Raw genomic sequence first — 25284 nt, 5'->3', positions numbered from 1 at the left:
TTGTTTTAGCTTCTATCAACACAGCAATGTGATTCATAGACGGACTGATATACTTGAACTTTGCCAGATGGACGCAGTTAGCGAAATTTCTCTGAAATCACCATGGTATGACATCGCAGAGGAATGGTCCAGCTATGCTTTCTTATGTTTCGGGTCCAATGCTGAACTTCAGTTAGGGAATATTAAGTACTATTTAATTACTTTAATATACCAACACTTAACAATAACGGATATATCGAGAACAATCAAAAATGAGGAACCAAAATTCAGTCGCTTCTTTTCGACAAAATCCTTACGCCTTGGGCCAAGGATATTTCGGTATCGAATCGACTATACATACAGTTTATGATATTCTTCCTTCATATGGTTGTACAACCTTTATATAGTTGTGTTTTAGCATGTTTCCGGTCAGTTACAATTGTCATGCCATAATATATCCATATGTATCCATACATTGACTTTGAGGGAAATCACTTTTACTTTTCGAATGGTTTGTACACTCCTCTTTGAGAGTTATACCCTGGCACTACATTATATGAAAATATATGTATGGTTATTTTTTCTTGTAAATGTGACCATTGTTGTTATTATAAGACAACAAAAAGTACCGTCATAAAAACGGAACAATAGAGACACCTCAAAATCAATATAACGAGGGCAAAATGTGAACAAAACTATAGATTTATATATAGACGCCTGACAAAGTACAAGGAGAATAATACCAGGTGTTCCGGAAGGGTAAGCGTCTTCTGCTTTATCGACCACACCCGCAATACGGGTCAAATCCCAGGAAAAATTACTTCAGAGCGAAAGTAAAGCAAATACTTATGTTACGATATTGCATAAAACAAAGTTTAATGACATTCAATACCTTTTAAAGAGTGAGGCTTAGATACAAACATCGTAAACATGTTTTATTTCTTGATTTAGCATGTACAGTGCAAACCATAAATGTGCTCGGGTGGCATAGTCTCGCATTTTACCTAGGCAACCATGGTTGGGTTCCCTGGCGTAAATAGATATTGTGTAGCCTGCTAGAGCACGTGGATTTTTATCCAGGTTCTCCTGTTTTGTCCCACAGTAGGACCAATCACACGCTTTCCATCCGGACAGAGTTATTACTTTAAGTTGAAATAACTTGTTTTGCAATTGTTGTAAAATAAAATCTATATGAATCAGCCATCGCCAACCATACCTTGCACTGCTGTTACCTGTGATGTTGTCTTTATTTCATTGTTACCTTTACTGTATTGTTACTTTGATATATTCCTTTTTTGATTACTTTTTGAACCTGGATCGATGACTAATACCATATATATATGTTTACATCGATGAAAATATTTGGATGGCAATTTGCCGGAAAAGCTAAATATAGGTAGGAAATGACGTCATTGCTGCGAAAATCGTAATAAATATGATGATATTAAAATACATCCAATTCTAAGTGTAACATAAAGGGGATTGAATTGATTTTACTTTTCCCTTACAAATAACCAAGCAACCCGATATATATTTATATGTCGTTTTGTAGAGAAAACCTGGACATAATTTCCACTTTATATTTCTTTTCAAACTCAATTATCGAAAATGTATCAACGATGACTTGTTTGCTAACAATATATATACACAAATATCTTTGTAACGACAAAGTTACTACACTGTGTATATGTAAACAAAAGTTATAGTGATACGCGTTTTATGAAAATTTTATATAAAGTTCCCTTTATTCAAAGGATGCAGACGATATGATTGATTCAGGTTAACTATTGGAGGTTCGTTAAATGTGGGTATTCTAAATTAACGGAAAACACACTAATATAAAACCATAACATTTTACATTCTTTGTTTCTGACATGTTTGGATCATCACCAAATATGACTGTCGTTTCGACATCTGTCCTTGAATATCGTGTAACTATGAAACTTTCATGTTTCCGTGTGACAAGCTATAACTTTACTTATGTAAATATTGTATACGTACCCTGTCTAGCGACAATTAAATCCGTCTGTATCTATATCCATGGTGGTATTCCGTTGTCACCGTTTAGAACAGATTTTTACACTGGGAATGTTGTTAGGCCGCAATACTTAATCGTCCGGAAACAATAGTACTTTGATTTGTCCGATATTCAATTATACGCGCTCGCTGACTGTTAACAATGAGCAAACAATGGCGTAAATACATATGTATTTAACATACACCCTATAACCCTTCCATCAGAGATAGGTTCAACCAAATGTTTATCATTTAATCACACACTACCACACTTAAGTATTAATGCTGGACTTATATATATTGAAAACATAAATCATTATACATGTATATCGTATGATCAAGGTTTCCAAACATTAAAACAATTTAGTATTACCTCAATGATGGTTACCATAATATAAATTGAATATTACAAATGACTCTTGGTGCTATCTGATCATTTCGGTCTGCATAATATATATGTTTTGTTGGAATATGCCATTGAATATATAAAATTATATAACTATAGTTTTATTCTCGACATCTTGATATAGGCAGAAAATTTGGAAAAGAACACTTGAAACTAAAACTCTCGAATATCATGTTAGCCGTTTAATATATTGTAGTGCACTGCTGCTCTTCACGTCCAAATGGATCTAAAGTGATGTCCACTTTTCGTTTTTAATTAATGGATCGAAATAATCATTCTTATCATTAACTGGTAGCTTAGTTATTTCTGCAAAAAGCAATGGTAGCTATTTTCAATTATACACGTTTTGAAAGTGAATAGAAGGTTTATTACTTAATACCTCTGTAGAAGTAGAATTGTGAAAATACCTTTTTTTGTGAATTACTCCATTTTGTAAAGATTGAATCGGTATTCAAACCCCACGATTTACGCGACAGATGTCGTCTGCTTTTGGAAAAACTAACAACACAGGGTTTTGAACAATACATGTTGATTAAGATCAAGGAAAGTTTCATGGTCGACAACATGGAATCATTGGAAATAAACTATTTCTTTATGCGACATGAAGTCATCTTGTTAATATACCTGATGGTTTACGTTGTCATCGCCCTAGTTCTCATTTTAGGGATATGCCTTGGTCCGGATATCACCATGATTTGTATGACAGGGCTGTCGTCGTGACCTAGATTTGTATGACAGGGGTGTCGTCGTGACCTAGATTTGTATGACAGGGGTGTCGTCGTGACCTAGATTTGTATGACAAGGGTGTCGTCGTGACCTAGATTTGTATGACAGGGGTGTCGTCGTGACCTAGATTTGTATGACAGGGGTGTCGTCGTGACCTAGATTTGTATGACAGGGGCGTCGTCGTGACCTAGATTTGTATGACAGGGGTGTCGTCGTGACCTAGATTTGTATGACAGGGGTGTCGTCGATGAAACTGAAGATTCTTACTCTCCCGGAACACCTGGTCTTGTACTTTTCAATGGTCTCCGTGTCAAATCTATATTTGTCCATACCTTACCCACGTTTGTCTTGGTCGCATGTCGTTATTAGTTTGTTACGACTTCGGAGGAGAAGAAATTATTTCTGTCTTAACCTCTTGTAATTAAGTATATGGTGATTAACACCCCTTTCTCTATCACAACAGGTTACAAAATATCAGCGATTCATATAGTAAATCTGTACATTCTGCAATGTCGGAAAATTCATAACGCGTAACATTTGAACATCATGAAAGTTTTATTTGACATTTATGGCTAGGCCGCTCATCTACAGATATAGAGAAACATCGTTGTAAATGTCATCGTGCGTTTAGCGGGATTCCAATCATAACTGGTGAAAATAATATATTGATAATTAAATACAATCAAAACGTTACCAAACATATACTGGTACTAATCTTCAGAGCAGTAGAAAATCACCCAACATTGTGGTAAACTTACTATCCTCACGCGAACACATACATCAAGTCTATCAACAATGTATCAATATTTGATTGTTATCTGTATCATATATAAAATCGTCCTGTGATAAGTACAGGCCGTAACGCAAGGCTGGGATATATCAAATTCCTTGATATGTAATGTAGACTGTGGTACTATTAAATAATCACCCATGCGTGACGAAAATTAACGTATAATGTTACCCGTACCAGACAACCTCAATAACGAGATGTTAATACCGCCCTTAGATCGCGTGTACTGTCCAATACAAACAGTTAGACACGTTATATCATAAAATTACACTAGTAAACAGGGAACTTCATTCGAATAGAACTGAATAACGTTTTATTTCGAGTACCAGATTTGAAATTTGTCTTCATTGTTTTGGCTACGCGTGATTAAACAATGCAATAAGATAATTATTGTGACCAAGATAGATATTCCTCCGATACGAAAGAAAAACCACAAGTCTCATTTCATTTTTTAATGAACAGTTTATAAATAGGGTACATATTTCAAACGAGAATAATTGATCGCATAACATAATATCAAGTTTCATTGTCTTAAGATGTGACGATTCCGTATTTCAAACAACGAGTCAGATTACGTAGATGAGATTATTTAACGATTAAAATAGAATACAAACCAACCCCCTCAGAACACACCTGCCTATGTCTATCAGAGTTACAATGGATCTGTCTCTCCTGGTGGAGGTAGATATCAACAAAAGTCCAGGAAAGCAAAAGGTGAAATGTAGATTTATATCAATGTGTGAATTAAAATAAATCGAGATATGCTATGTCTAAGCACAGATAGTTCTACAAACTTATTGTTCTATCATCCTGATAACACTACTACATGCAATGTAGTATTGTCTGTGTATCCGAAGTCATGGATATCAGTATAGTTAGTATATCGAACTTAATGTAACCTAACGTAGTTGATGAATACATATACAGATGTTAATGCATTTTTATACATTTTATACAATTCTGTTACAACCCTCGCCCTTGTCTCTGATGACGTAATCAGGCCCGCCTTCCTGCCACGTTAGGAAGGTGTTCCCGTCTCATGCGCTTCAGATGGGAATTTTCCATTGGAATCGCGGCTTTACGGAAGCTATCAATGCTCTTTCTAGTGTTAGTGCTGTCTTTTGTGACGGAGTCACGTGGGGTAGGGTTCCTCTTTTCCTTACAAATGTTTTGTACCTACAAGAGTAAACTAGAGACTAATATCAACCAGTTGATGTAAGTTCGAAATGGATCATGTAAACAACCATACAGGAGACAAAAAATGAGGATATGATCAGAGACCGGAAGAGGAACTAAGTACATGTATACATCTGAAAGTGTTTGATCCACCTTACATAGGAGTTGTTTAATACATTGATCTAGTTATATCGTCAAAATGATTTCTATCTATTATGGACGAAGCTTAAGATTGATTGTAAAGAATGTCCAAAAGCATGAAAGAAAATATTAAAACATTAGAAATTGAAATATTAATAGTTTTGATAGTGACTATGAACATGTGAATGATGAAATCGTTTACGTCACTTCTGAAAATAGTAAGGATAATTAGAAAAGGCCTTATCTCTTTTTTCACATAACTTGTAGAAATGCCAATGCCCTAATCAAATTTACATTGATATTTGATGTGATTTTTACTATTTTCTGATTGGTCGGGACGTGCTACAGGTATTGACAAAATGCAATGTTCATCGCACAATAATGCACGTGTAGTAAACACGAGTTGCCTCGTGACAGCAAAAATAAAACCACATGTGACTTTCAGAACCCATCTATCACTCAAGACATCAAGACAAAACACATAGCCTATTAAATGATATTTCATAATTAGTCATAATTAACCCCCTTCCGCCCGCCTCTATTGTAGCTTTTGCACACACTTGTTGTCGTGTTTATATCTGGCTGCATATTGTGACAACTTTAGCTAAACAGTGCGTGAAACTCAAGCTGCACAAATCAGGGATAGAACACTTAGGACATGGTTACCTTAGAATCTGATTATCAGAGTTTTCGGATTGCTAAATCCTACTGTTAACCTCATCCAAAGTCAACAATTGTACACTGGCATTATTCTGTACTTACCCAAACAGTACAGGGCCGCAGGTCCCTGGACTAGCTTCCCTCACCGCACGGAGATCATAGGGTTTAAGTACCTCCTCTGCGTCCTTCACACTCGACATGGTGACGTCATCAGGATCAAGATTTGCTATTTTCTTCTGTAGGCTGTCCTTGCCGCTCTGAGCCATCAGTACCTGGATGTATCCCCACTTCTGTGTAAGGGAACATAGAACATAAATGTCAATGCGAGGACATTGATCGCTTAAGGTTGCATATTGCTTTGTACATTGTATATAATGTGTGAGTTATCTCCCTTGACAACTTATTATATTTTCAACATTTAACATATATTCTGAACTACAAATATTTGACTGTGTATTCTTTCTTGTTAGCTATCATCTAAATAATGTTTAAGCTATGTTTTCGTGACGATGCCGACAGGTACCTCTAAGTACTCTATTGGCTCCCCGAACATCAAATACACAGCTGTAAGTACGTCCTGTATGACAGGTTTGGGGTTCCTGTAGCTACGAATCTCGAAAATCACTTTCGACTCCAGCTTTTCTATCGGGTGAAGGTACCCAGCCAGCCTCTGAAGCCGACAAAGGTAGTCTTCAGCCTTTTGTATTTCTGGCTGTAGCTCCGACTCGAATTTAGAGTTTCTGGCTTGTCGTATGCTCTCTTTCAGGACGAACAGGTTCCGTCGCTTCAGCGTATCCAGTAATCCTAGATAAAGTAACGCAAACAAGTAGAATTCAGATAACAGATGATTGTATATTTGGAACGTGTTTCTTAAGATGGCAGATGGGAAATTTTGCCTCGCCGCACTTCAACTGAGGAGGAAAGTGTTTTGTCACCAACATGGTCTTATACACAATTGTACATGTTATGGGTGTCTCTGTGCACATATATCTGGTATTGCATCTAAAATGTCACTTGTACACAGTCTAACACTACTATAGCTACACACAAGTACAGTATCTGTGGTGAAAACTCCTTCTGTCTGAATATGTTTTTGACAGTTGACAGGCATTCTTTGGTCTATAATATTGCCACAACATATCAGAAACAGATAAAAAGCAGATATAGTGTCTTGGTTTCCGCTAAGTTCAAATGAGTGAATGTTTTGCTTGAATAATGGCGTCGATTTCCGTTATGTTCAAATGAGTGAATGTTTTGTTTAAATAACGGAGTAGATGTTTGTTATCAAATCATTCTAAGACTTCTGAAAAAACAGAAGTGTTAATACTTTCCAGATATTCGAGTCTCGTACAATATGTCAATACGACCTGCTAACAAATCTGCAACCTAAACGTATAAAACAATTCTAGAGATGTTATAGAGTGTCCAGATACCTTTCCTGAGTTTGAAGTAGTGGAGTTTTTGGTTAGCCCGGTCAACTTCCCCTCTGTCCTCAACATTGTGGAACTGGAAATCTTCAAGGGCGGCCCATAGTTCGTCATATGTTCCTGATTCTGTATGCTGTTCTAGTCGCTCTCTCAACACCCGTTTAGGATATCTCTAAAACATAAAATACAGCGATATAATTATTCTACTCTAACCGTTCCCTCTTAAACATAAAATACAGCGATATAATAATTCTACTCTAGTCGTTCCCTCTAAATCATAAAATATTATGACTTTTCTCTGTCGCCTTCTAGTTTTAAATAAGTCCTTAGCATCAATAACGAGTTCGAGGAAGACAATCAGTCATTTGATACCTTTCATTGATTTTGGCACCCGGCACATGTTCTTTAGTAACGAGGGCTAGTATACAAACTGAAAACAGATTCTGTTATCAATTCATTATCTACTTTCTTGTACCATGATTACGTGAGTTCTTTGACTTCCAATGGTTTGTATCAGTATCATGGATAAGTGATTATCGTCACCTACCTATCTATAAATACATATCATACAAACGAGATTTTGATAATTCTTATCTTGTAATTACGAGTGTAAACTGATGAAAAAGAAGGACCAATAATTGTCATTAACTAACCTCTGTCTCGGTTGACGCTTGTCTGCTACACAGAACTAGGTAGTTGCATACGTTCTCATAATCCTCCAGAGAACCGTCCTCACTTTTGGCATATACAAGCAGGGCATATTGTCCTTCTGCCGGAACAGACAACGTTATAGACAACACTCCGTTTTCAACGTCATGGCTCACGTGATCCTCTAAGTGATCTCTGGTAACAAGGTCATGATGGAGTTCCACTTTGAACTGATAGTCGTCCAACGTTTCAAACTTTATAGTGATAACATCCTCCGGATTGATATAAATATGGCCTCCTTTGTGACTAATAGTTTTCATTCCAAGCTTTAACAGGTAAGGTGTAGGCCCCCAACCTAAGGAAGGGGCAATTGGTAGAGGGTCGAGTTGTCCGGGAAATGGAGCATTCCCAGAGATCAGTCTAAACTGACACATTACAGGCATGTCAGCAAAGTCGTCCACATTGTCGAGGAGATCTCCGTGAACATCAAACTGGTAGATGCCCGGAACAGGAAGTACGATGTCAAAAAATACATGGTTATTCTTTGTCGTCTGATACACGTATCGTTCTAACAGGGGAGGGAACTCTGTCGTGAACGATGGACTAACGTCCAGCTCATCGTCATCGTCATAAATATCCCGATCGCTGTTGCTTTTGACCTTTGCGAACCCGTTCACACATGACTCAGCCTCTATCGCCCTCAGTCCCCTTAATACGAAGCTTACCGCAAGATTTTGTCCTATCTCCCGTGGGGCCGATATCTCTATGAAAGCTTTACCGGATTTAGTTCGGATTCGGCCCGTTTTAGGGTTCACTATCCGGATACCATTACTGAGCATTTCCGGGGAACAAAATGGTTGATTGAGAAACTCGGTGGCTGTTAAGGGCTTCGAAAGTAGTTGCCATTCGGGAATGTCTGGTAAACAGGTGAAAATGAACTCATCCGGTTCCGTCAGGAAGAAGTGGTTCTTCACCTATAAAATTCAATCTGTTTTAAATGCCAAAGATAAACTTTTCGAAAAACAAAATTTAACCCTATTTATTCAGTTTTGGGAGTCAATACGTCTTTCGTTTTTCAAACTAACATTGAATTTTGTTAAGATATATTTTTATATTTCTATCTTCCCTTTTAGATTGGTTTACTCTACAGCATAGCAGACGAATCTAGAGGACGAAACTGTAAATGAAGCATTCAGTCAATCATGTTGTAACTTTGTTCGTCTTGTATAATTTGAAACTTTGATTAAACACCGGGCACTATTTCAATTATGAACAACTTAAAACGTACGGATAATAAGAATCAATTTGGTTTAAACGTAATGTGGCAATAAAGAGCATAAAACAGAAAGATAAGAAAGATAAGTTTTGATGCTGACCTTGACACTCGGGTCTCTCGCCCTAGTCACATGAATTAACCTCCAGCTGTCCTGCAGAAAGACAGCTGCCCATTTGTCTTTCATGTCCTCTGTATTGGTTGCGTCTATCTGACCGGCTGCTTCCATCCGGGTAACTCCATGCAGCATCACACACGGTATACCGCAATGACTGTGAAAGACAATGAAGACATATTTTTGTCATGTTGTAAATTGTCACTTTAAATAGATATGTGTCGACAGAGCATGTTTCTCTGAATGAGTGGAAGAGTACAAAATATGCCAATATCTATCAAAATGAAGATGATATTCACCTAACTGTTGCATTTCTTCAAAGACGACCCAGATATCCAAGCCTATATTCTCAATAGGCTATTAATATTTTGTTAAAATACATATATCCGAAATTTACCAAACTGAGTAAATTACATGTTTAGAGCATCTCTCGTTATTTATGCTATATCTGTTTCGGTCCAAATTTGATTTTCTTAAGTTTTCTGCTGGATTTTCCAACTTATGGTCCTCCTTCTTTAGTCCTAAAGTGACAGCTGTATGAAACAATTTTAGATTCGTTTTCGGCATATACTTTATCAGTTACTAAATTCATACAAAAGGCATTGTTTGTTTGTCATACCGACAAAGAAGGGTGAAGAATGTTGTCATGTCTCCTTTTCTGTCGTTGACCATCCGGAGGTAGCCCATTGGTGTGCTGGACCCGCCTTGGCTGGAGACTAGTTCTGACGTCATACTTCCAAGCCAGATGTAGATAGACCAAACCTTCTCTACGTCATCCAGTGCTGCCCGTGTCAGCTGGCTCAGAAACTCATCATAGCTCTCTGCCATCGAGTCAACTGGTACCTACATGAAAAAATATCAAATATACCTCAAAAGCAACAGAGAATAACGGCAAAATACGAACAAAATAGATTTACATGCAGACCCTAAAAAAGTACAAGGTAAGTTGTTCCGGAAGGGTAAGAGTCCTCTGATTTAAAAAATGTAATCATTTCACTTGTTCAGTTCTCTTTAATGTAATATTTGATACCTCCATTCGCTATATAAGTTTTATTGTAATTCGCGGTAGATCCGTTGTTGATGTTTACCATTAAGGCAGTCCTGGAAACCTTCTTGAGGCGTTCGGGTTTAACGATGTCCCTCCTATGTGAAATAGGAATCTTAGGAGGAGGATACTCGCTCAGGATGGACGGAACCTTTTTCTGTGCATACATGCAACGAAGGACAAATACAAAATATATCATAAAAACGAACAAGAGACACCGATATGTAACTTTTACTCAGAATCGACAAAATGTTGGTAAAATCTGAAAAAAGATTTAACAATGGTTAAAGCAATGTTAAATGGAGACATCTTCTGTTTCATCGGAAACATCCGCCATGAAAATCTACGTTCAGATGATGGCTCGTTCTGAAACTGATAAAGGAGATGTGAAAACAAAGCCTCTAGGTTTATTATCGTATCAAGCTATATACACCCACGATTTGAACTAATTGTTTGTGATTGCTGCCCTCGATGTACAAGATGTTCTTGTTCATAGTGTATTGTAAGATATTGAGTCCTATACTATGTGTATATATAGATAGTATTATGTAATATCATGTAGGGCTTCGTAATATATTATTTCGTATAGACATGTACGAATACGCATAGAACTGTATGCTTACGTAGTCCGGCGTGGCTGGCCTGACCTTGACCTTGGGTTTGGATTTTCCGGACCCCATCTTGTCCTGACGCTACCTGCTTGGTTACTGGATGATAATAGAAATTGTGCATTGTTAACACATGTAACATTGGTACTCGGCTAAAAATGATTTCAAATGATCATATTTACAGTTTAACCTGCATCATATTTACTTAAAAAGAACTTCGTTCAAAATTGTAAATAAATAGTGATAGCGATTATTCATCTATTTGTTTAATTCCTTTTTTTGTACTTAAGTCTTCCTCCGTGGTAAATCTGACATTTGGAACATAATGAGTTTTGGTACCTCCCTGCACTTATTAACAAGAACGCTCAACAGTAACCGTACACTGTTGTACACCTTGTATATCCATTGTTACGTAATATTTACATCTCTATATAGTACATACTTGAGAAAATTGGCGACATTTAAAAAGTGACGCGATGAATGACTTTATAACTGATATGGAACAAAGCGATTTAGTCATGTCAATTTAAACAGCAGTAAACAACGTCACAATGTATTGTTATGATTTAGCGATCAATCCAAATTACGCAAAATATTCAGAATAATTATAATATCACAAAGCAGAAACATATCAGGACTACATTAAGGGGTTATTTGAAACATTCACAGTTTTAATTACAATCTACCAGAAATAAGAGCTAACTTACCGTTTTCATTATTTACAGTTACTGGAAGTTTCTGTCCTCGACACCTGAAGCTGCCGTTGTACCTGTGCTCATTGCTAAATTAGATCTCGCACAAAGTTTCACCTGTGCAACAACGGTCTGAGTGTTAAAACGCCGACTCCGTACCTGTCAGAACCCACTTTAAATGTGACGCTAAGGATTTACCTCATAACCACACAAAATGTCCTCTTTGTTCGCGTGAATTATGAAAATTAAATAAACGTTGTCTTTTATTATTCGGGTAGCCAGAAATTAGTAAGTGTAGCAATGAGATAAGGGTTGTCAGGGGCGGTGGATGCCTGTGTGTATCGTTATAGATAGGCAAGTGTTATATGTACGGGGGTTATACGTAAACGAAAATCAGTCCTCAATGTTATCAATACACAAATACTCGATAATAGGAGTCCGTCTGCGCATGTCAAAGAAAGCTGAAACTGTGATTCAGTTTAATCTCGCTGTTTTGTGTATATGAAACATGGTATAATGTGGCTGTGTATTGACTGCGTAAATAAACTCTAACCACCCTCAGGTACATATGTATATTGGATAAAAGGGAAAATATTACAGTATCGATCCCTATTGTCGAGTAAGAACGGTAAATGTGTTTTATCTTATAAGATATGTCTATAACCAGTTCTTCCAAAATTGTAACACTGTTACGTTAATATTCTGCATGGATAATTCGTGTAAGTTGTGATCCTCAGAATACGTCCCATTTAGTCCTCAAAAAAATACTCACAGCTGGGATATCGGATATGTTGGATGGCTATATGTAAACTTTGGTCCATTGCTTTTAAATAGTTTGGGTAATTACTTTGTGCTAAATGTGCTTTAATTGTTATTGGAAATACAGGTGATTACGGGTTTAGAAATCATTTTACCGGTGCACGGTTTACTGTCAACAACAATACTGCATTGTCATCGCAGAAATTTGCATTTGCTTGTGATACATAAAGTTTTCTCATTTGTTAAGACAATGTTAAAAGCATGTCTGTATTAAATTTATATCAAGTCAACATGTCTAGTTCATGAGCAACATAAATGTTGATAAACTTAATTCGTAATATACATTTCAGATAATTCACCGGAGGTGAATCTCTACCAAGAACAAGAATAAAAATTGTTTTACTCTCAGACACATAATAGTGTAAATACACTCTGCTGATTATTGGGACGAAAGTGTCATAATATATTTCATTGAAGACATTTCTTATCCTCTCTTAAAAATATATAAAGAACAGTTATTGTTCAAATGCATGCTTAGATTTAGCTATACCTTATTTAAAACACATTTTTCTTAAAGAATTCCCAATCTTAAATATCATCTGCAAGTTTTCTTAGATTTGCGTCCTTTGCTGATTAAAACAATATATAATCAACTTATTTAAAATGTATGGGACATGAATTTCAGTCGTTTTATTAAAAAGTACGAGAAAAGACAATCAATATTATCTTTAAGTAATTGATTTATTCTGAAAGGATGTCATGAAGTAAAGTTAGTTAAAATACCCTTCAAATTAAAATTCCGGAGCGTTTGGTTCCATTCATTACAACGACCCAGATGCTTCGGAAACCCTCTAAAGACAAAGATGGCGGGATGGTGAACGTTTATCGGTGAGTGTATATTAATATGGATAGTGTATTAAAAATGGCTGGTTTATTAGTGTATTTTATTGTTGCGTTTAACTGATAATGCAAAGGTTTATTCAAAATCGATGCCACTGCAACTCTGCCTGACACAATACCAGTCTGCCATATGCATATTGACAGTGACAGCGATTGTCTGTTGACAAATCCTTGTTTTTGCCTGAAGACATTTATTTGAAGTTGTGTCATATTATCTCGCATATATGATAATCTTATTTACATTTTTACATCTCAAAAAAATCCCAATTTCCATCAGGTGGCAATTTCCCACAATGGCAACTGGCAAGAAAAAAAAAATCAAGTATCACTTGCATGAGTCGTATTCATACGTAGGATTTGTCTCCCCTACATTATCAAAATAGGCTTATATCTCATCAAATAGACTAGTAAATTGCATGCATATTGTCACGTGTTTATTAATTGTTGCTGCGACCAAATCAACATTCATGTATCCAATTTTATTGTAAATGTTACATCTTCAATACCACATGTACAGCAACAACTCGAACAGATCTCCATTGAGAAATGCAATACAAAACTGAGACATGGATAAAACAATAAGTCTCACATTATTGTATTAGACTAGTCTATGTCTAGTTTTTGTTGACATGGTTAATTTCCCTATTTTTTAAAAAAAAAATTTTTTAATTTCAGGAAGTGGAACATTAAGCCCAGTGGCAAGACATATCTTTTGGATGTTGTTTATTAAGGAAAAGAATGAGCCTTTAAGATGACGGAGTTACAACTGTGTAGTCCAGCTTGAAAACGTCCTCATTGTACAAGAAGATTGATTGACAGATGTTTCCTGAATTTAAAGGGAATTGAACATACATTGTTTGTTTTTATATAAAGATTGGATAAATCTTTTCCTGAGAAGATGGCATTATTGAATCACCTTTATGACTGGAACCCAGAATCTGCAGTAATTGCATTGTGTATGGCACTGCCATGGGTCAGGAAAAAGGTCGCTAAATACTCCATCAACTTTCATCTTTATCTCATCATCAGATTTCGACTTTAAGACATCAGTTGCAGACTATTGATTTTCGATCATATTAGCACTCATATTCCATTACCTCTCATCTTAGAAACAATCCCAGGAAGGTTTGACAAGATATTTGTTTATTTAATTCTTTGATCTGTTCTTTAGGAGAACATTTATCAGAGATTTTCAAATAGACTGATTAAAAATACATTACTTCTTTGAATTAATTAAACTACATGTATTTAGTTATCAACACTGCAAGGTCTTCTCCAGTCAGACACCATGTCAGTGACCATTGAGTTAACATTGGTGTCCGGCCTGATCGTTATTATACTAGGCGGACTGTTCTGTGTGTTTCTATTCAGACTGATGGCGTACTTGCTTCAGTTTCTGTTTGGCTTGTTTTTTAATGTGAAGGATAAACACGAGGAAAGACAGGAGAACGGTACCAATGACAGTGAAGCGGAAAAGAAACAGTCATGAGGGTCATAATCCCAAATTGATTAAATGCAATATGCAGTTGTGTCTCAAAAGATAGATTGGTGTAAGTAGAGTGTCCCATAAGTGTATTTCTAACTGGTTCTATGTTATTAGGCTTAATTCCAACTCTGGAGTTGCTTCTATATTTGATAAAACGAAATGTTACATACATGTACATGTATTAAAGAAATATATTCATTTTAGGCATTATTTTCACTTTTAAAACAACATAGCTTGCTTCACTGCTGGGATTCAACAAATTTGATACCAGATAGGCAGTCTTCTGATTATATATTACCTTGATATGAATATACAGAAAAAAAATAAATGGCAGGAAAATTATTAATATAAGTTACAGCAGCTAGTATACAATCAAACATTTGTGGGACACTCTTCTTTAAAACTCTTGAGTTTAAGCAATAGTGAAATTCATATTGTTTGTTTTAAAGCTTAATGAGTCATCATCGTAGATTTAGATTTGAAAATATTTTTGTGTTAACTGTTGCAAAACCATTATCTCTAATCTCTAAACATTATTAATAATTGAAATTTAAGTTTTTAATTAGGATGATTATGAAAAATGTACAAGGTTTACCTGGTACTTTTTACAATGATTAGTTGATAACATCATTGTTTAATTACGAAATTTATCAGAAGTAAAAAATCAACAAGCCTGTATATGCTTATAATATATATATATCCATACTGCCTATAAAGCACCTATAATAATGCAAATTACTTTGAAAGCAAAATCCCTTTCCCTTACCCAGTAAGCCAAGACGTTTATGTATGCAATTTTTGCATTGCTTTCGGCTAAACTTTAACTTTGTTATTTTACCTCTAGTTACAATATTCGTATAAGTAGAGATAACGAACCGTGGGGCACAAAAGTACTAATGTAATAGAAACAAAAGGGTAGTTATTTGCATCAAGATATTAGATGTTGAAGAGAAAGAAATTTTGGTCTAATTGATTGATGTTCTTAATTACATTATATATGTAAATGCTGGACCCGGGGTGAAGGTTACAGGGTTGTTAAAAATGACAGGGTAGCACATATAAAACAGACAGTGTGTGTATGGGCCTGTGGCTGGTGTTCCTTATTTTTACATCAAATATATTTTCTATATCAGAAGATCACAATTCCACATATGTTCTATTTTTCATTTGTAACAAACATCTTATGGAAGCTGTACCTCTATCATTGCATCTTTCAACCATCTGTATCAATTTTGTCACCATGTAAGGCCAAAATGTTATATTTATGCTTCCTGTTGCATGTATATAAATCAGGTTAGTTATATGCATCTTTTAGATACTTTTCTTAAGGGTTATATAGCCTGTTATTGGAGGAAATTGTCATTAAGAATTGTCATAAAAGTTTATAATGAGCTTAAAAAGTTGGGGTTTGTAGAAAATGTGACACATTCTAGGAAACATGCCTTTATTTTTGCCCTATTGGCTATAATCCAGCATGTCAGTATGATACACAAGTGTTTTACAAAAACAAGAGTTGTCAGAAACTAGTGAGTGGAAAGGATGGAAAAAAGTAAATTTTATTGTATGGCAATATGGCAGAACATGCTACACATGTTTGTAATGATAGAGTCCGAGCCAGGGGAGACAAACCCAATATCGGAATACATGTATATAGGTCTCGCACAACTGATTCAGCCAATCAGCTGGTGTGTCCCTGAAGAAAATGTGTTTCTTAGGTTTGTAGCTATTTTCTGAGTAAATGATACATGAAATGGGTATTTTCTATATAGGAGAATAAAGAGTAGAGTCATTAGATTTTGAAAATCAAAAATATACACCCCTGGTATAAATAGAAAGATGTAGGATTCCAGGTATAAAAAGGCGTGAATTCTCTAGGTGGGGGTTCCCCAGTCCACTGTAAATATCAGGGTTACTGTCTTCCAAGTACTGTTGTGTTCTTATATGCTATAAACCTATCCAATAACATCATTTTTCTGGTAGGGAAATATTCAAACTTTAATTTGATATAAATTTCACAACATTTGAACTTCAAATGAGCGATTGAGGGGATGGAGTCATTGGTTGTGTGAGACATATATAAGAAAAACTTAGGGAATTTCCCGCTGGCAGCCGGTGAAGCAGCAGATTTGAATCTTTAGGCAAGGGAGACAATTCCTATAATGATCATGATGACAACTTAGATCACACACTGCCATAATATACATATATACCTATATTTGGTGCTCTTTTTACTATACAATGTCTATAGGTTTGATAGTATTGTAATGTTATAATATATCTTTGCCAGTTGCTAGTTCTGGAATCTTATATCATTTGATTTTAAAATCTTCTTTGACACCAATTTAGGATATCTATGGCGTACAAATGTACATAATACCTGATATTATATATTTTGTACAATAATATCTATCTGGATTTTATAACAAAACACAAGTTACCAACTAAGTTCGTTAATTTCAAATGTTGCTATTATTGAGTTTGCCAATATTATTCAGATTTAAGTTTCTTCAAAAACATACAGTACTATGGTAAATTTTTGTCTGACTTTGTATGGATGAATTCAACATAAAAAACGCTTTGTACTAATGAAACCTGAAGATACAAGGTATATATAATTTCATGAATGTAATTTCATGAAACTATTAAATGTATGAAATTAAAAATGAACAAAGTTCACTAAAGCACTTTGTACAATTAATTTAATTTATAGATAATGTAATTTACTAAGTATTTGCAGCAAGCAATTTTATACTGTATGTGAATTTATTTATTTATTTGTTTCAAGTTCTTGTGTTGTGACCTTTTAGAGTGCTTGAATATGCTTCAGCTCACTGTGCTCAGAAAATGTTATGCATTTTAAATAAAGTTGTCTTTAACATCACTCTACAGGGTTTCCATTCTTTCTTTTGTGTACACATCTTCGCTATAGCCAAGGCTTCTGATTCACGGTCGTGGAGTGTAACACAATCAGGAGACTTGGCTAGCGAAGATGTGTACTTGGCTATGATGGATTTCAGTATGGCATCGTGCAGGTGTTAATCCCTTCTAATTTCACACATCCAGATGTACTTAGGCTGAGATAACACTAGAGTGAATCACACATCATTGCCAGGTACAAGATAGCATTACAACAGTGAAATTACATATATTGAATGCGAATAATCAGAAATCTAAAAGATAAATTGTTCACCGAAACAATACATTTCATTTAAGAAAACAATTGCAGACCACACTTTACAGTTATTGGAAGGTGGCTGCATGATATCTTAAGGAAGCCATTTCTACTCTGTCAAACTTGACACTTTAGTTTTTTACTCATGTGTAATGGACAGAGTAAGATGTGACAACTACTTGTTGATGAAACGGTGTGACATTGTGTTGATCTGCAAGTAATATACAATTCGGGACCTGAGCAATTATGAAATGTTTGATTTCTATCAAAAGTGATAAAATATGAGCCGGAAGTCCTGATATTAAACTGACGGTATCATTTGTAACCGACTCAAAAATGTTGGTTCCAAATTTTATTTCATTCATTTATTATTATTATTCGTACAAACCGTTGTCTGACCGCCTTGACATTTACATGTTGAAGTTTGGAGTTCAGTGATGCAACGCTGTACAATTACAATTGTCTAGTGAAGCAATGCTGTACAGTAACAATCGTCTAGTGAAGCAATACTGTACAATTACAATTGTCTAGTGAAGCAATGCTGTACAATGACAATCGTCTAGTGAAGCAATGCTGTACAATTACAATCGCTCTAGTGAAGCAATGATCTACAATTACAATTGTCTAGTGAAGCAATGCTGTACAATTACAATTGTCTAGTGAAGCAATGCTTTACAATTACAATTGTCTTGTGAAGCAATGCTGTACAATAACAATTGTCTAGTGAAGCAATGCTTTACAATTACAATCGCTCTAGTGAAGCAATGATCTACAATTACAATTGTCTAGTGAAGCAGTGCTGTACAATTACAATTGTCTAGTGAAGCAATGCTTTACAATTACAATTGTCTTGTGAAGCAATGCTGTACAATAACAATCGTCTAGTGAAGCAATACTGTACAATAACAATTGTCTAGTGAAGCAATACTGTACAATTACAATTGTCTAGTGAAGCAATGCTGTACAATTACAATTGTCTAGTGAAGCAATACTGTACAATTGTCTAGTGAAGCAATACTGTACAATTACAATTGTCTAGTGAAGCAATACTGTACAATTACAATTGTCTAGTGAAGCAATGCTGTACAATTACAATTGTCTAGTGAAGCAATGCTGTACAATTACAATTGTCTAGTGAAGCAATGCTGTACAATTACAATTGTCTAGTGTCTAGTGAAGCAATGCTGTACAATTACAATTGTCTAGTGAAGCAATGCTGTACAATTACAATTGTCTAGTGAAGCAATACTGTACAATTACAATTGTCTAGTGTCTAATGAAGCAATGCTGTACAATTACAATTGTCTAGTGAAGCAATGCTGTACAATTACAATTGTCTAGTGAAGCAATACTGTACAATTACAATCGTCTAGTGAAGCAATACTGTACAGTAACAATTGTCTAGTGAAGCAATGCTGTACAATTACAATTGTCTAGTGAAGCAATGCTGTACAATTACAATTAGTCTAGTGAAGCAATGCTGTACAATTACAATCGTCTAGTGAAGCAATGACTGTACAATTACAATTGTCTAGTGAAGCAATACTGTACAATTACAATTGTCTAGTGAAGCAATACTGTACAATTGTCTAGTGAAGCAATACTGTACAATTACAATTGTCTAGTGAAGCAATACTGTACAATTACAATTGTCTAGTGAAGCAATACTGTACAATTACAATTGTCTAGTGAAGCAATACTGTACAATTACAATTGTCTAGTGAAGCAATACTGTACAATTACAATTGTCTAGTGAAGCAATGCTGTACAATTACAATCGTCTAGTGAAGCAATGCTGTACAATTACAATTGTCTAGTGAAGCAATACTGTACAATTACAATTGTCTAGTGAAGCAATACTGTACAATTACAATTGTCTAGTGAAGCAATACTGTACAATTACAATTGTCTAGTGAAGCAATGCTGTACAATTACAATTGTCTAGTGAAGCAATGCTGTACAATTACAAATGTCTAGTGAAGCAATGCTGTACACTTGTCTAGTGAAGCAATACTGTACAATTACAATTGTCTAGTGAAGCAATACTGTACAATTACAATCGTCTAGTGAAGCAATACTGTACAATTGTCTAGTGAAGCAATACTGTACAGTAACAATTGTCTAGTGCAGCAATACTGTACAATTACAATTGTCTAGTGAAGCAATGCTGTACAGTTACAATTGTCTAGTGCAGCAATACTGTACAGTTACAATCGTCTAGTGAAGCAATACTGTACAATTATCTAGTGAAGCAATACTGTACAATTACAATCGTCTAGTGAAGCAATGCTGTATAATTACAATCGTCTAGTGAAGCAATACTGTACAATTACAATCGTCTAGTGAAGCAATGCTGTACAGTAACAATTGTCTAGTGAAGCAATACTGTACAATTACAATTGTCTAGTGAAGCAATGCTGTACAATTACAATCGTCTAGTGAAGCAATACTGTACAATTACAATTGTCTAGTGAAGCAATGCTGTTCAATTACAATTGCCTAGTGACTAGTGAAGCAATGCTGTACAATTACAAATGTCTTGTGAAGCAATGCTGTACAATTACAATTGTCTAGTGAAGCAATGCTGTACAATTACAATTATCTAGTGAAGCAATACTGTACAATTAAAATTGTCTAGTGAAGCAATACTCTACAATTACAATTGTCTAGTGAAGCAATACTCTACAATTACAATTGTCTAGTGAAGCAATACTGTACAGTAACAATCGTCTAGTGAAGCAATGATCTACAATTACAATTGTTTATTGAAAGTAAAATGATTATTCTTTCTCAGTAAATCTTATTCGGAATGACATTGTATATTGTGTTAAATCGATTCCCTCTAGCACGTTCATTGACGACCATATACGTGGAAGCTGCTAATGGACAACTGATCTTCGGGAGCTGGTTTATACATTGAACTTCTTTCAATCAGTATTCATCCTGAATATAAATGCCAACTGATAGCAGTTTGATGTCTATAAAACAACACTGTTGGACATTCCGAATGATTTAAACATAGAATGTTATATCAACTGATTTATATTTACCATTTGGGTTGAAACCTCTAGAGACCAATGTCACGTGGGTTCTTATAGAGCGAATCCGAACGTTACAAATATCCCATCATAATGATGAGGTCAACAGTGGGGGTCATGCTATTTATTGAAATATGAAAGACATCCGAATTTGTTATGGCTATATAGTCGCATTGCATTTCCAACTATTCATTCACCATGTTGGAATGTAATAGCAGTCAATTTATCCTGCGTTTAAACCATCCTTTGTGCACAGTCCGTGTTTGTGTACTATTCCCAATACCGTCTGCATGTCTTTGTTCAAAATGCGTAAATAAATTTCTGTTGGAGGAACACTGTTCCGTATTTTACTGGCGAGACTTGGACAATCTCGATACTGTTTGATCAAATATGTTACCCTCATGTAGATAGTGTAGGCCGAGTGTAGCGTGCCGCACCGACATAACCTCTGACGCCAATCTTCGTCTTAATTTGGTAAATGGGTATAAACTTAGTGGAACTTCCATTTTACTGGTGTGTTGTATGGATTTTGTTGATATTTCCACCAGAAAATATCGACTGAATGTCAAACACGTAAGTCCACATCCATACGATCAATATATTCCTAAATGATTTAGACCCGTCGCTATTTATGGCCAATCTCATGTAAACAACCTTGCAAAGAAATGTGTTGTTTAAATCAAATACACAACGAGGCTCCAACGATCAAATCAACAAATCGTCACTTGTATCAGAGATGTCGTTTTCGACGTGATTTGCGTTTTTTCTTCTTTTTCTGACGTTTCGAACCCCTCAGCTTTCTATGAAGTTTGTTTCGTGATGTTAACTTGTTGTTATTTGGTTGAATCACCGGTTCCACGTTCACACAATCGTTCCCTTCACGAGACACCAAGTCACCATGGAAACTATTTTTCTCTAAACCATTAGTTCCAAGTATGCAATCCGTCACAGTATTGTAATCTGAAACAGCATTGTTTTTAATTAAACTTCAAGTTTTTATCTTTCAGTGTTTTATTGTTTTATTAGAAATACATGCCTACGAAATCGAGATCCATTGGGGTATTTAAGATTTTTTTTTGTCATTATTTCACTCCATTAAAGGTTTATGCCATGCTTTTTTCCTATTGGTGCTATATTAGTTTCTTTGCTACTTGTTCTAAAGAGTTTATGAGTGACATTTCATAATTTATTCAAACACATCTCTAGAATCTAGAAGCTTACTATGTGTTAAGCCAATGTTAACATGGTTTGGTTTGTTTAGCGCCCTCTTAACGTATGTTCGTGTTTGTCACCTTATGACAGCTCGGATCTAATGCCAAGTTTGTAGTGCTACCTCACTGAAGCATACTGCCGAAGACATCCAGCAGGACACCCCACCCGGCCACATTATACTGACAACGGGTGAGCCAGTCGTCCCACTTCATTTAGCGTTAAGTAGGAGTTGCAACTTCTTTTTTTAGACTTCGATGTGTCTCGACCAGGGTATAGAACTCAAAACGTTCTCAAAGGGGTGACCGCTCAACTGAAGGCCAAAAGTAAGGTAGTGTCAACGGGGGGCATTAGGGGGAATGAAAGGGGGAAAGATACTGTAACATCACAAACTTAATCGCCTCATTTTAATCCTCTCAACTTCATTGTTACCAACAGTTTTAATTTGTTATAGATAACACGTGCTGTTTAAAACAAATCTTACCCGGGTACCTGCCGGCGAGACAACCGATTGGGTTGTGACAATGCATGGCAATAGCTGTACACACCCACAATGTCACCAGGAGCCCGGAGATGTGTCTAACCATGATAGTCTGGTGCTAGAATCGGGGAGCTTGCCATAATAGTCCACCGCCAACAATCGGTACTTAGTGATAGCACATCCTGATCCAATAGGTAGATTTGTCTACACTTGATATCTGGATTGAATTATAATAAATATACAATTATTTCAACGTAAAAATCCGTAAATATATCAACAATTATATACGTGTATCTAAATAAAGGATCTACGTTTGTAAATATGCGAGTGAAATAGAAATATGAAGTCTATCATAGAACACAGGAATTTGGTACGAATTTCCAATCCACGGTCCAAAAACACTCATATACATGGACCGTCGGTTGGCAATTCGTGCCATGTTCCTGTATCCTGGACGTCAATTATTTAATGTTAATTATTCATGACGTCACAGGTGTTATAAAACAGTTATAACACAATATCTACGACATGAACACATCTCATGTATGACAGCACAGGCTAGTTATATGATAAATTATACAAATAGTTTAATATTCACACACTCAACTATTCAGATACATTGTACATGTCGACATTTCAAAATTTAAAATATTCACAAATGGACGTCTTTGTTGAATCATTTACAAATGCAAGTCTCCTTTAAAATAATGACATCTTTAATGTCTCCGACCGGTAAAATAATTACATGTAATTACACCATAGGGACATGTGACATGTATTACACAATAGGGACATGGGACATGTATTACACAATAGGGACATGGGACATGTATTACACAATATGGACATGGGACATGTATTACACGATAGGGACATGGGACATGTATTACACAATAGGGACATGGGACATGTATTACACAATAGGGACATGGGACATGTATTACACGATAGGGACATGGGACATGTATTACACGATAGGGACATGGGACATGTATTACACAATAGGGACATGGGACATGTATTACACAATAGGGACATGGGGCATGTATTACACGATAGGGACATGGGACATGTATTACACAATAGCGACATTGGACATGTATTACACGATAAGAACATGGGAATTTGTTACAGCGACAAATCGTATTTGGAGCTCCTGATAAACCACACCCTGTGTGTCTTTTTATAGAAAGACAACATACTCGTTACACATCTGAAACACTATACACCATATAATGATGATAGAAAAACACAGACTGACCTAACAACCCCATGTCCTTGTGGTATATACGGCCTGTGAGGTTACGAGCCCTTCATTAAACAATTTCAAATCTTCAAATGAAACAATACGATGAACCCATTCATTAACATCATTATAATTGATTATAATCTGTTTCCGTTGAAATGCGAACGGTCACATAAATGATATACTTACCTACATGCGGATACCTGGGAATAAACACCAACACAGCTTATAGAGGCATGTATACAATACATACACGGCGGATCACAGTGTACCTCGGGTGTTCGCCTTTACGTCAGATTGGTCCATGCTTCCAGCAGTTTAATTTCTTTTGTGATCCGTTTCCATGGTGATGATATATATATACAGTGATGTTCGATAATTAATACTTGATGAATTATCAGCTAGATCAGCCGGCGGTCTAGTGTATAGTTTAGTTCAATAAAGCAGCATCAGCCGACATATTTATAGTGTCGCTTTAATAGAACCAAATACTTAGGTACTATATGTAAGATAACGACACATTATTGAAGATTTGTTTTCTGTTTACTGTAAAGAGAATGATCCGGTATAGTTATACGTATATAACGAGCGTGGCTATCGACCGATATAGATATTAATGGGAGTATAGCCTAGCAGATGTGGTACTCTAAGTCGAGGTTCACTGATAGTGTCTTCGATCATATATCGTACCATGTTCTTAGTCCGAAGCGATTCCCAATTACAGAGATTGATATGGCTTAGTCAACCGATGGGGACCGATCGGATTTAATCACGGGGTCGTCGGGAACTCCAAGGTCAAGGTTCTGGGCTGGAATCTTATCCTTTATCTAGATCAAGATTCTTCAATCACAGGAAAGATATATTGTCATGTAATGTTCCACAAAACTATTCCCTTTTTACAGCAGAGGGGTAAGTCGGTTTGCGTTTCTGAGGATCGTCTGACGTCATGACCTAGCCCGAGTTTCCTCTGACCCGGACACCATGTCTGGTGTCAGGGCTAGAGGAAACTCGGACTAGTAATGACCGTGTCTTGGACGAGTCCTTAGATAAGACACTTTATTCCAGTTTCTGTAGATATGTGTTTCAGTGAGGTAACCCTAGCTATTACTAGTCAGTTAACGGACGATAAACTCAGAAAAATAATAATGATAAAAAAAAAAAAAAACAGGTTTAGTACTTGCCTATTTTCCGTGTTGTACTCCTCAATTTTCAGACATCTTAACGTCATTTGAATTTCAAGGCTGATTCCGTCGTCAGTTATTACGTTTGTTAGTAGAAATGGTACAGGCAT

At 35.9% G+C, this 25284-nt stretch overlaps 1 protein-coding gene and 2 long non-coding RNA genes across 3 annotated transcripts; 1 reads left to right on the top strand and 2 right to left on the bottom strand.

Moving 5' to 3' along the window:
• Positions 1-4354: 4354 nt before the first annotated feature.
• Positions 4355-12199, bottom strand: LOC117335030 (hillarin-like). The gene is made up of 10 exons (XM_033894929.1): positions 11718-12199; positions 11026-11109; positions 10446-10559; positions 9977-10200; positions 9346-9514; positions 7975-8943; positions 7328-7493; positions 6418-6698; positions 5997-6184; positions 4355-5093 (listed from the first exon to the last, which is right to left on the bottom strand). The coding sequence occupies exons 2-10, from the start codon at positions 11080-11082 to the stop codon at positions 4964-4966; spliced, it is 2298 nt and encodes a 765-aa protein (XP_033750820.1). The 5' UTR covers positions 11083-11109; positions 11718-12199; the 3' UTR covers positions 4355-4963.
• A 1041-nt stretch (positions 12200-13240) lies between these two features.
• On the top strand, positions 13241-17728 carry LOC117334843. Its single transcript, XR_004534239.1, has 2 exons — positions 13241-13349; positions 14037-17728. It is a non-coding gene; the product is annotated as an uncharacterized LOC117334843 (long non-coding RNA).
• Positions 17246-24279, bottom strand: LOC117334844. Its single transcript, XR_004534240.1, has 3 exons — positions 24183-24279; positions 22751-22964; positions 17246-22017 (listed from the first exon to the last, which is right to left on the bottom strand). It is a non-coding gene; the product is annotated as an uncharacterized LOC117334844 (long non-coding RNA).
• Positions 24280-25284: the final 1005 nt, after the last annotated feature.

Source organism: Pecten maximus, chromosome 9 (genome assembly GCF_902652985.1).
Source record: "Pecten maximus chromosome 9, xPecMax1.1, whole genome shotgun sequence".
In the NCBI taxonomy this organism is placed as follows: Eukaryota; Metazoa; Mollusca; class Bivalvia; order Pectinida; family Pectinidae; genus Pecten; species Pecten maximus.
Note: the sequence above shows the minus strand (reverse complement) of the source record. Positions and strands in the feature narration are given on the sequence as shown.

What these genes read in the sequence shown, in the direction of transcription:
- LOC117335030 (XM_033894929.1), bottom strand. Translation starts at nt 11,082, where the DNA reads ATGGGGTCCGGAAAATCCAAACCCAAGGTCAAGGTCAGGCCAGCCACG. An exon ending in GGCCAGCCACGCCGGACTAC is followed by an intron (nt 10,560 to 11,025) that starts GTAAGCATACAG and finishes ATGTATGCACAG; the next exon opens with AAAAAGGTTCCGTCCATCCT. An exon ending in TTCTTCACCCTTCTTTGTCG is followed by an intron (nt 9,515 to 9,976) that starts GTATGACAAACA and finishes TGTCTTTCACAG; the next exon opens with TCATTGCGGTATACCGTGTG.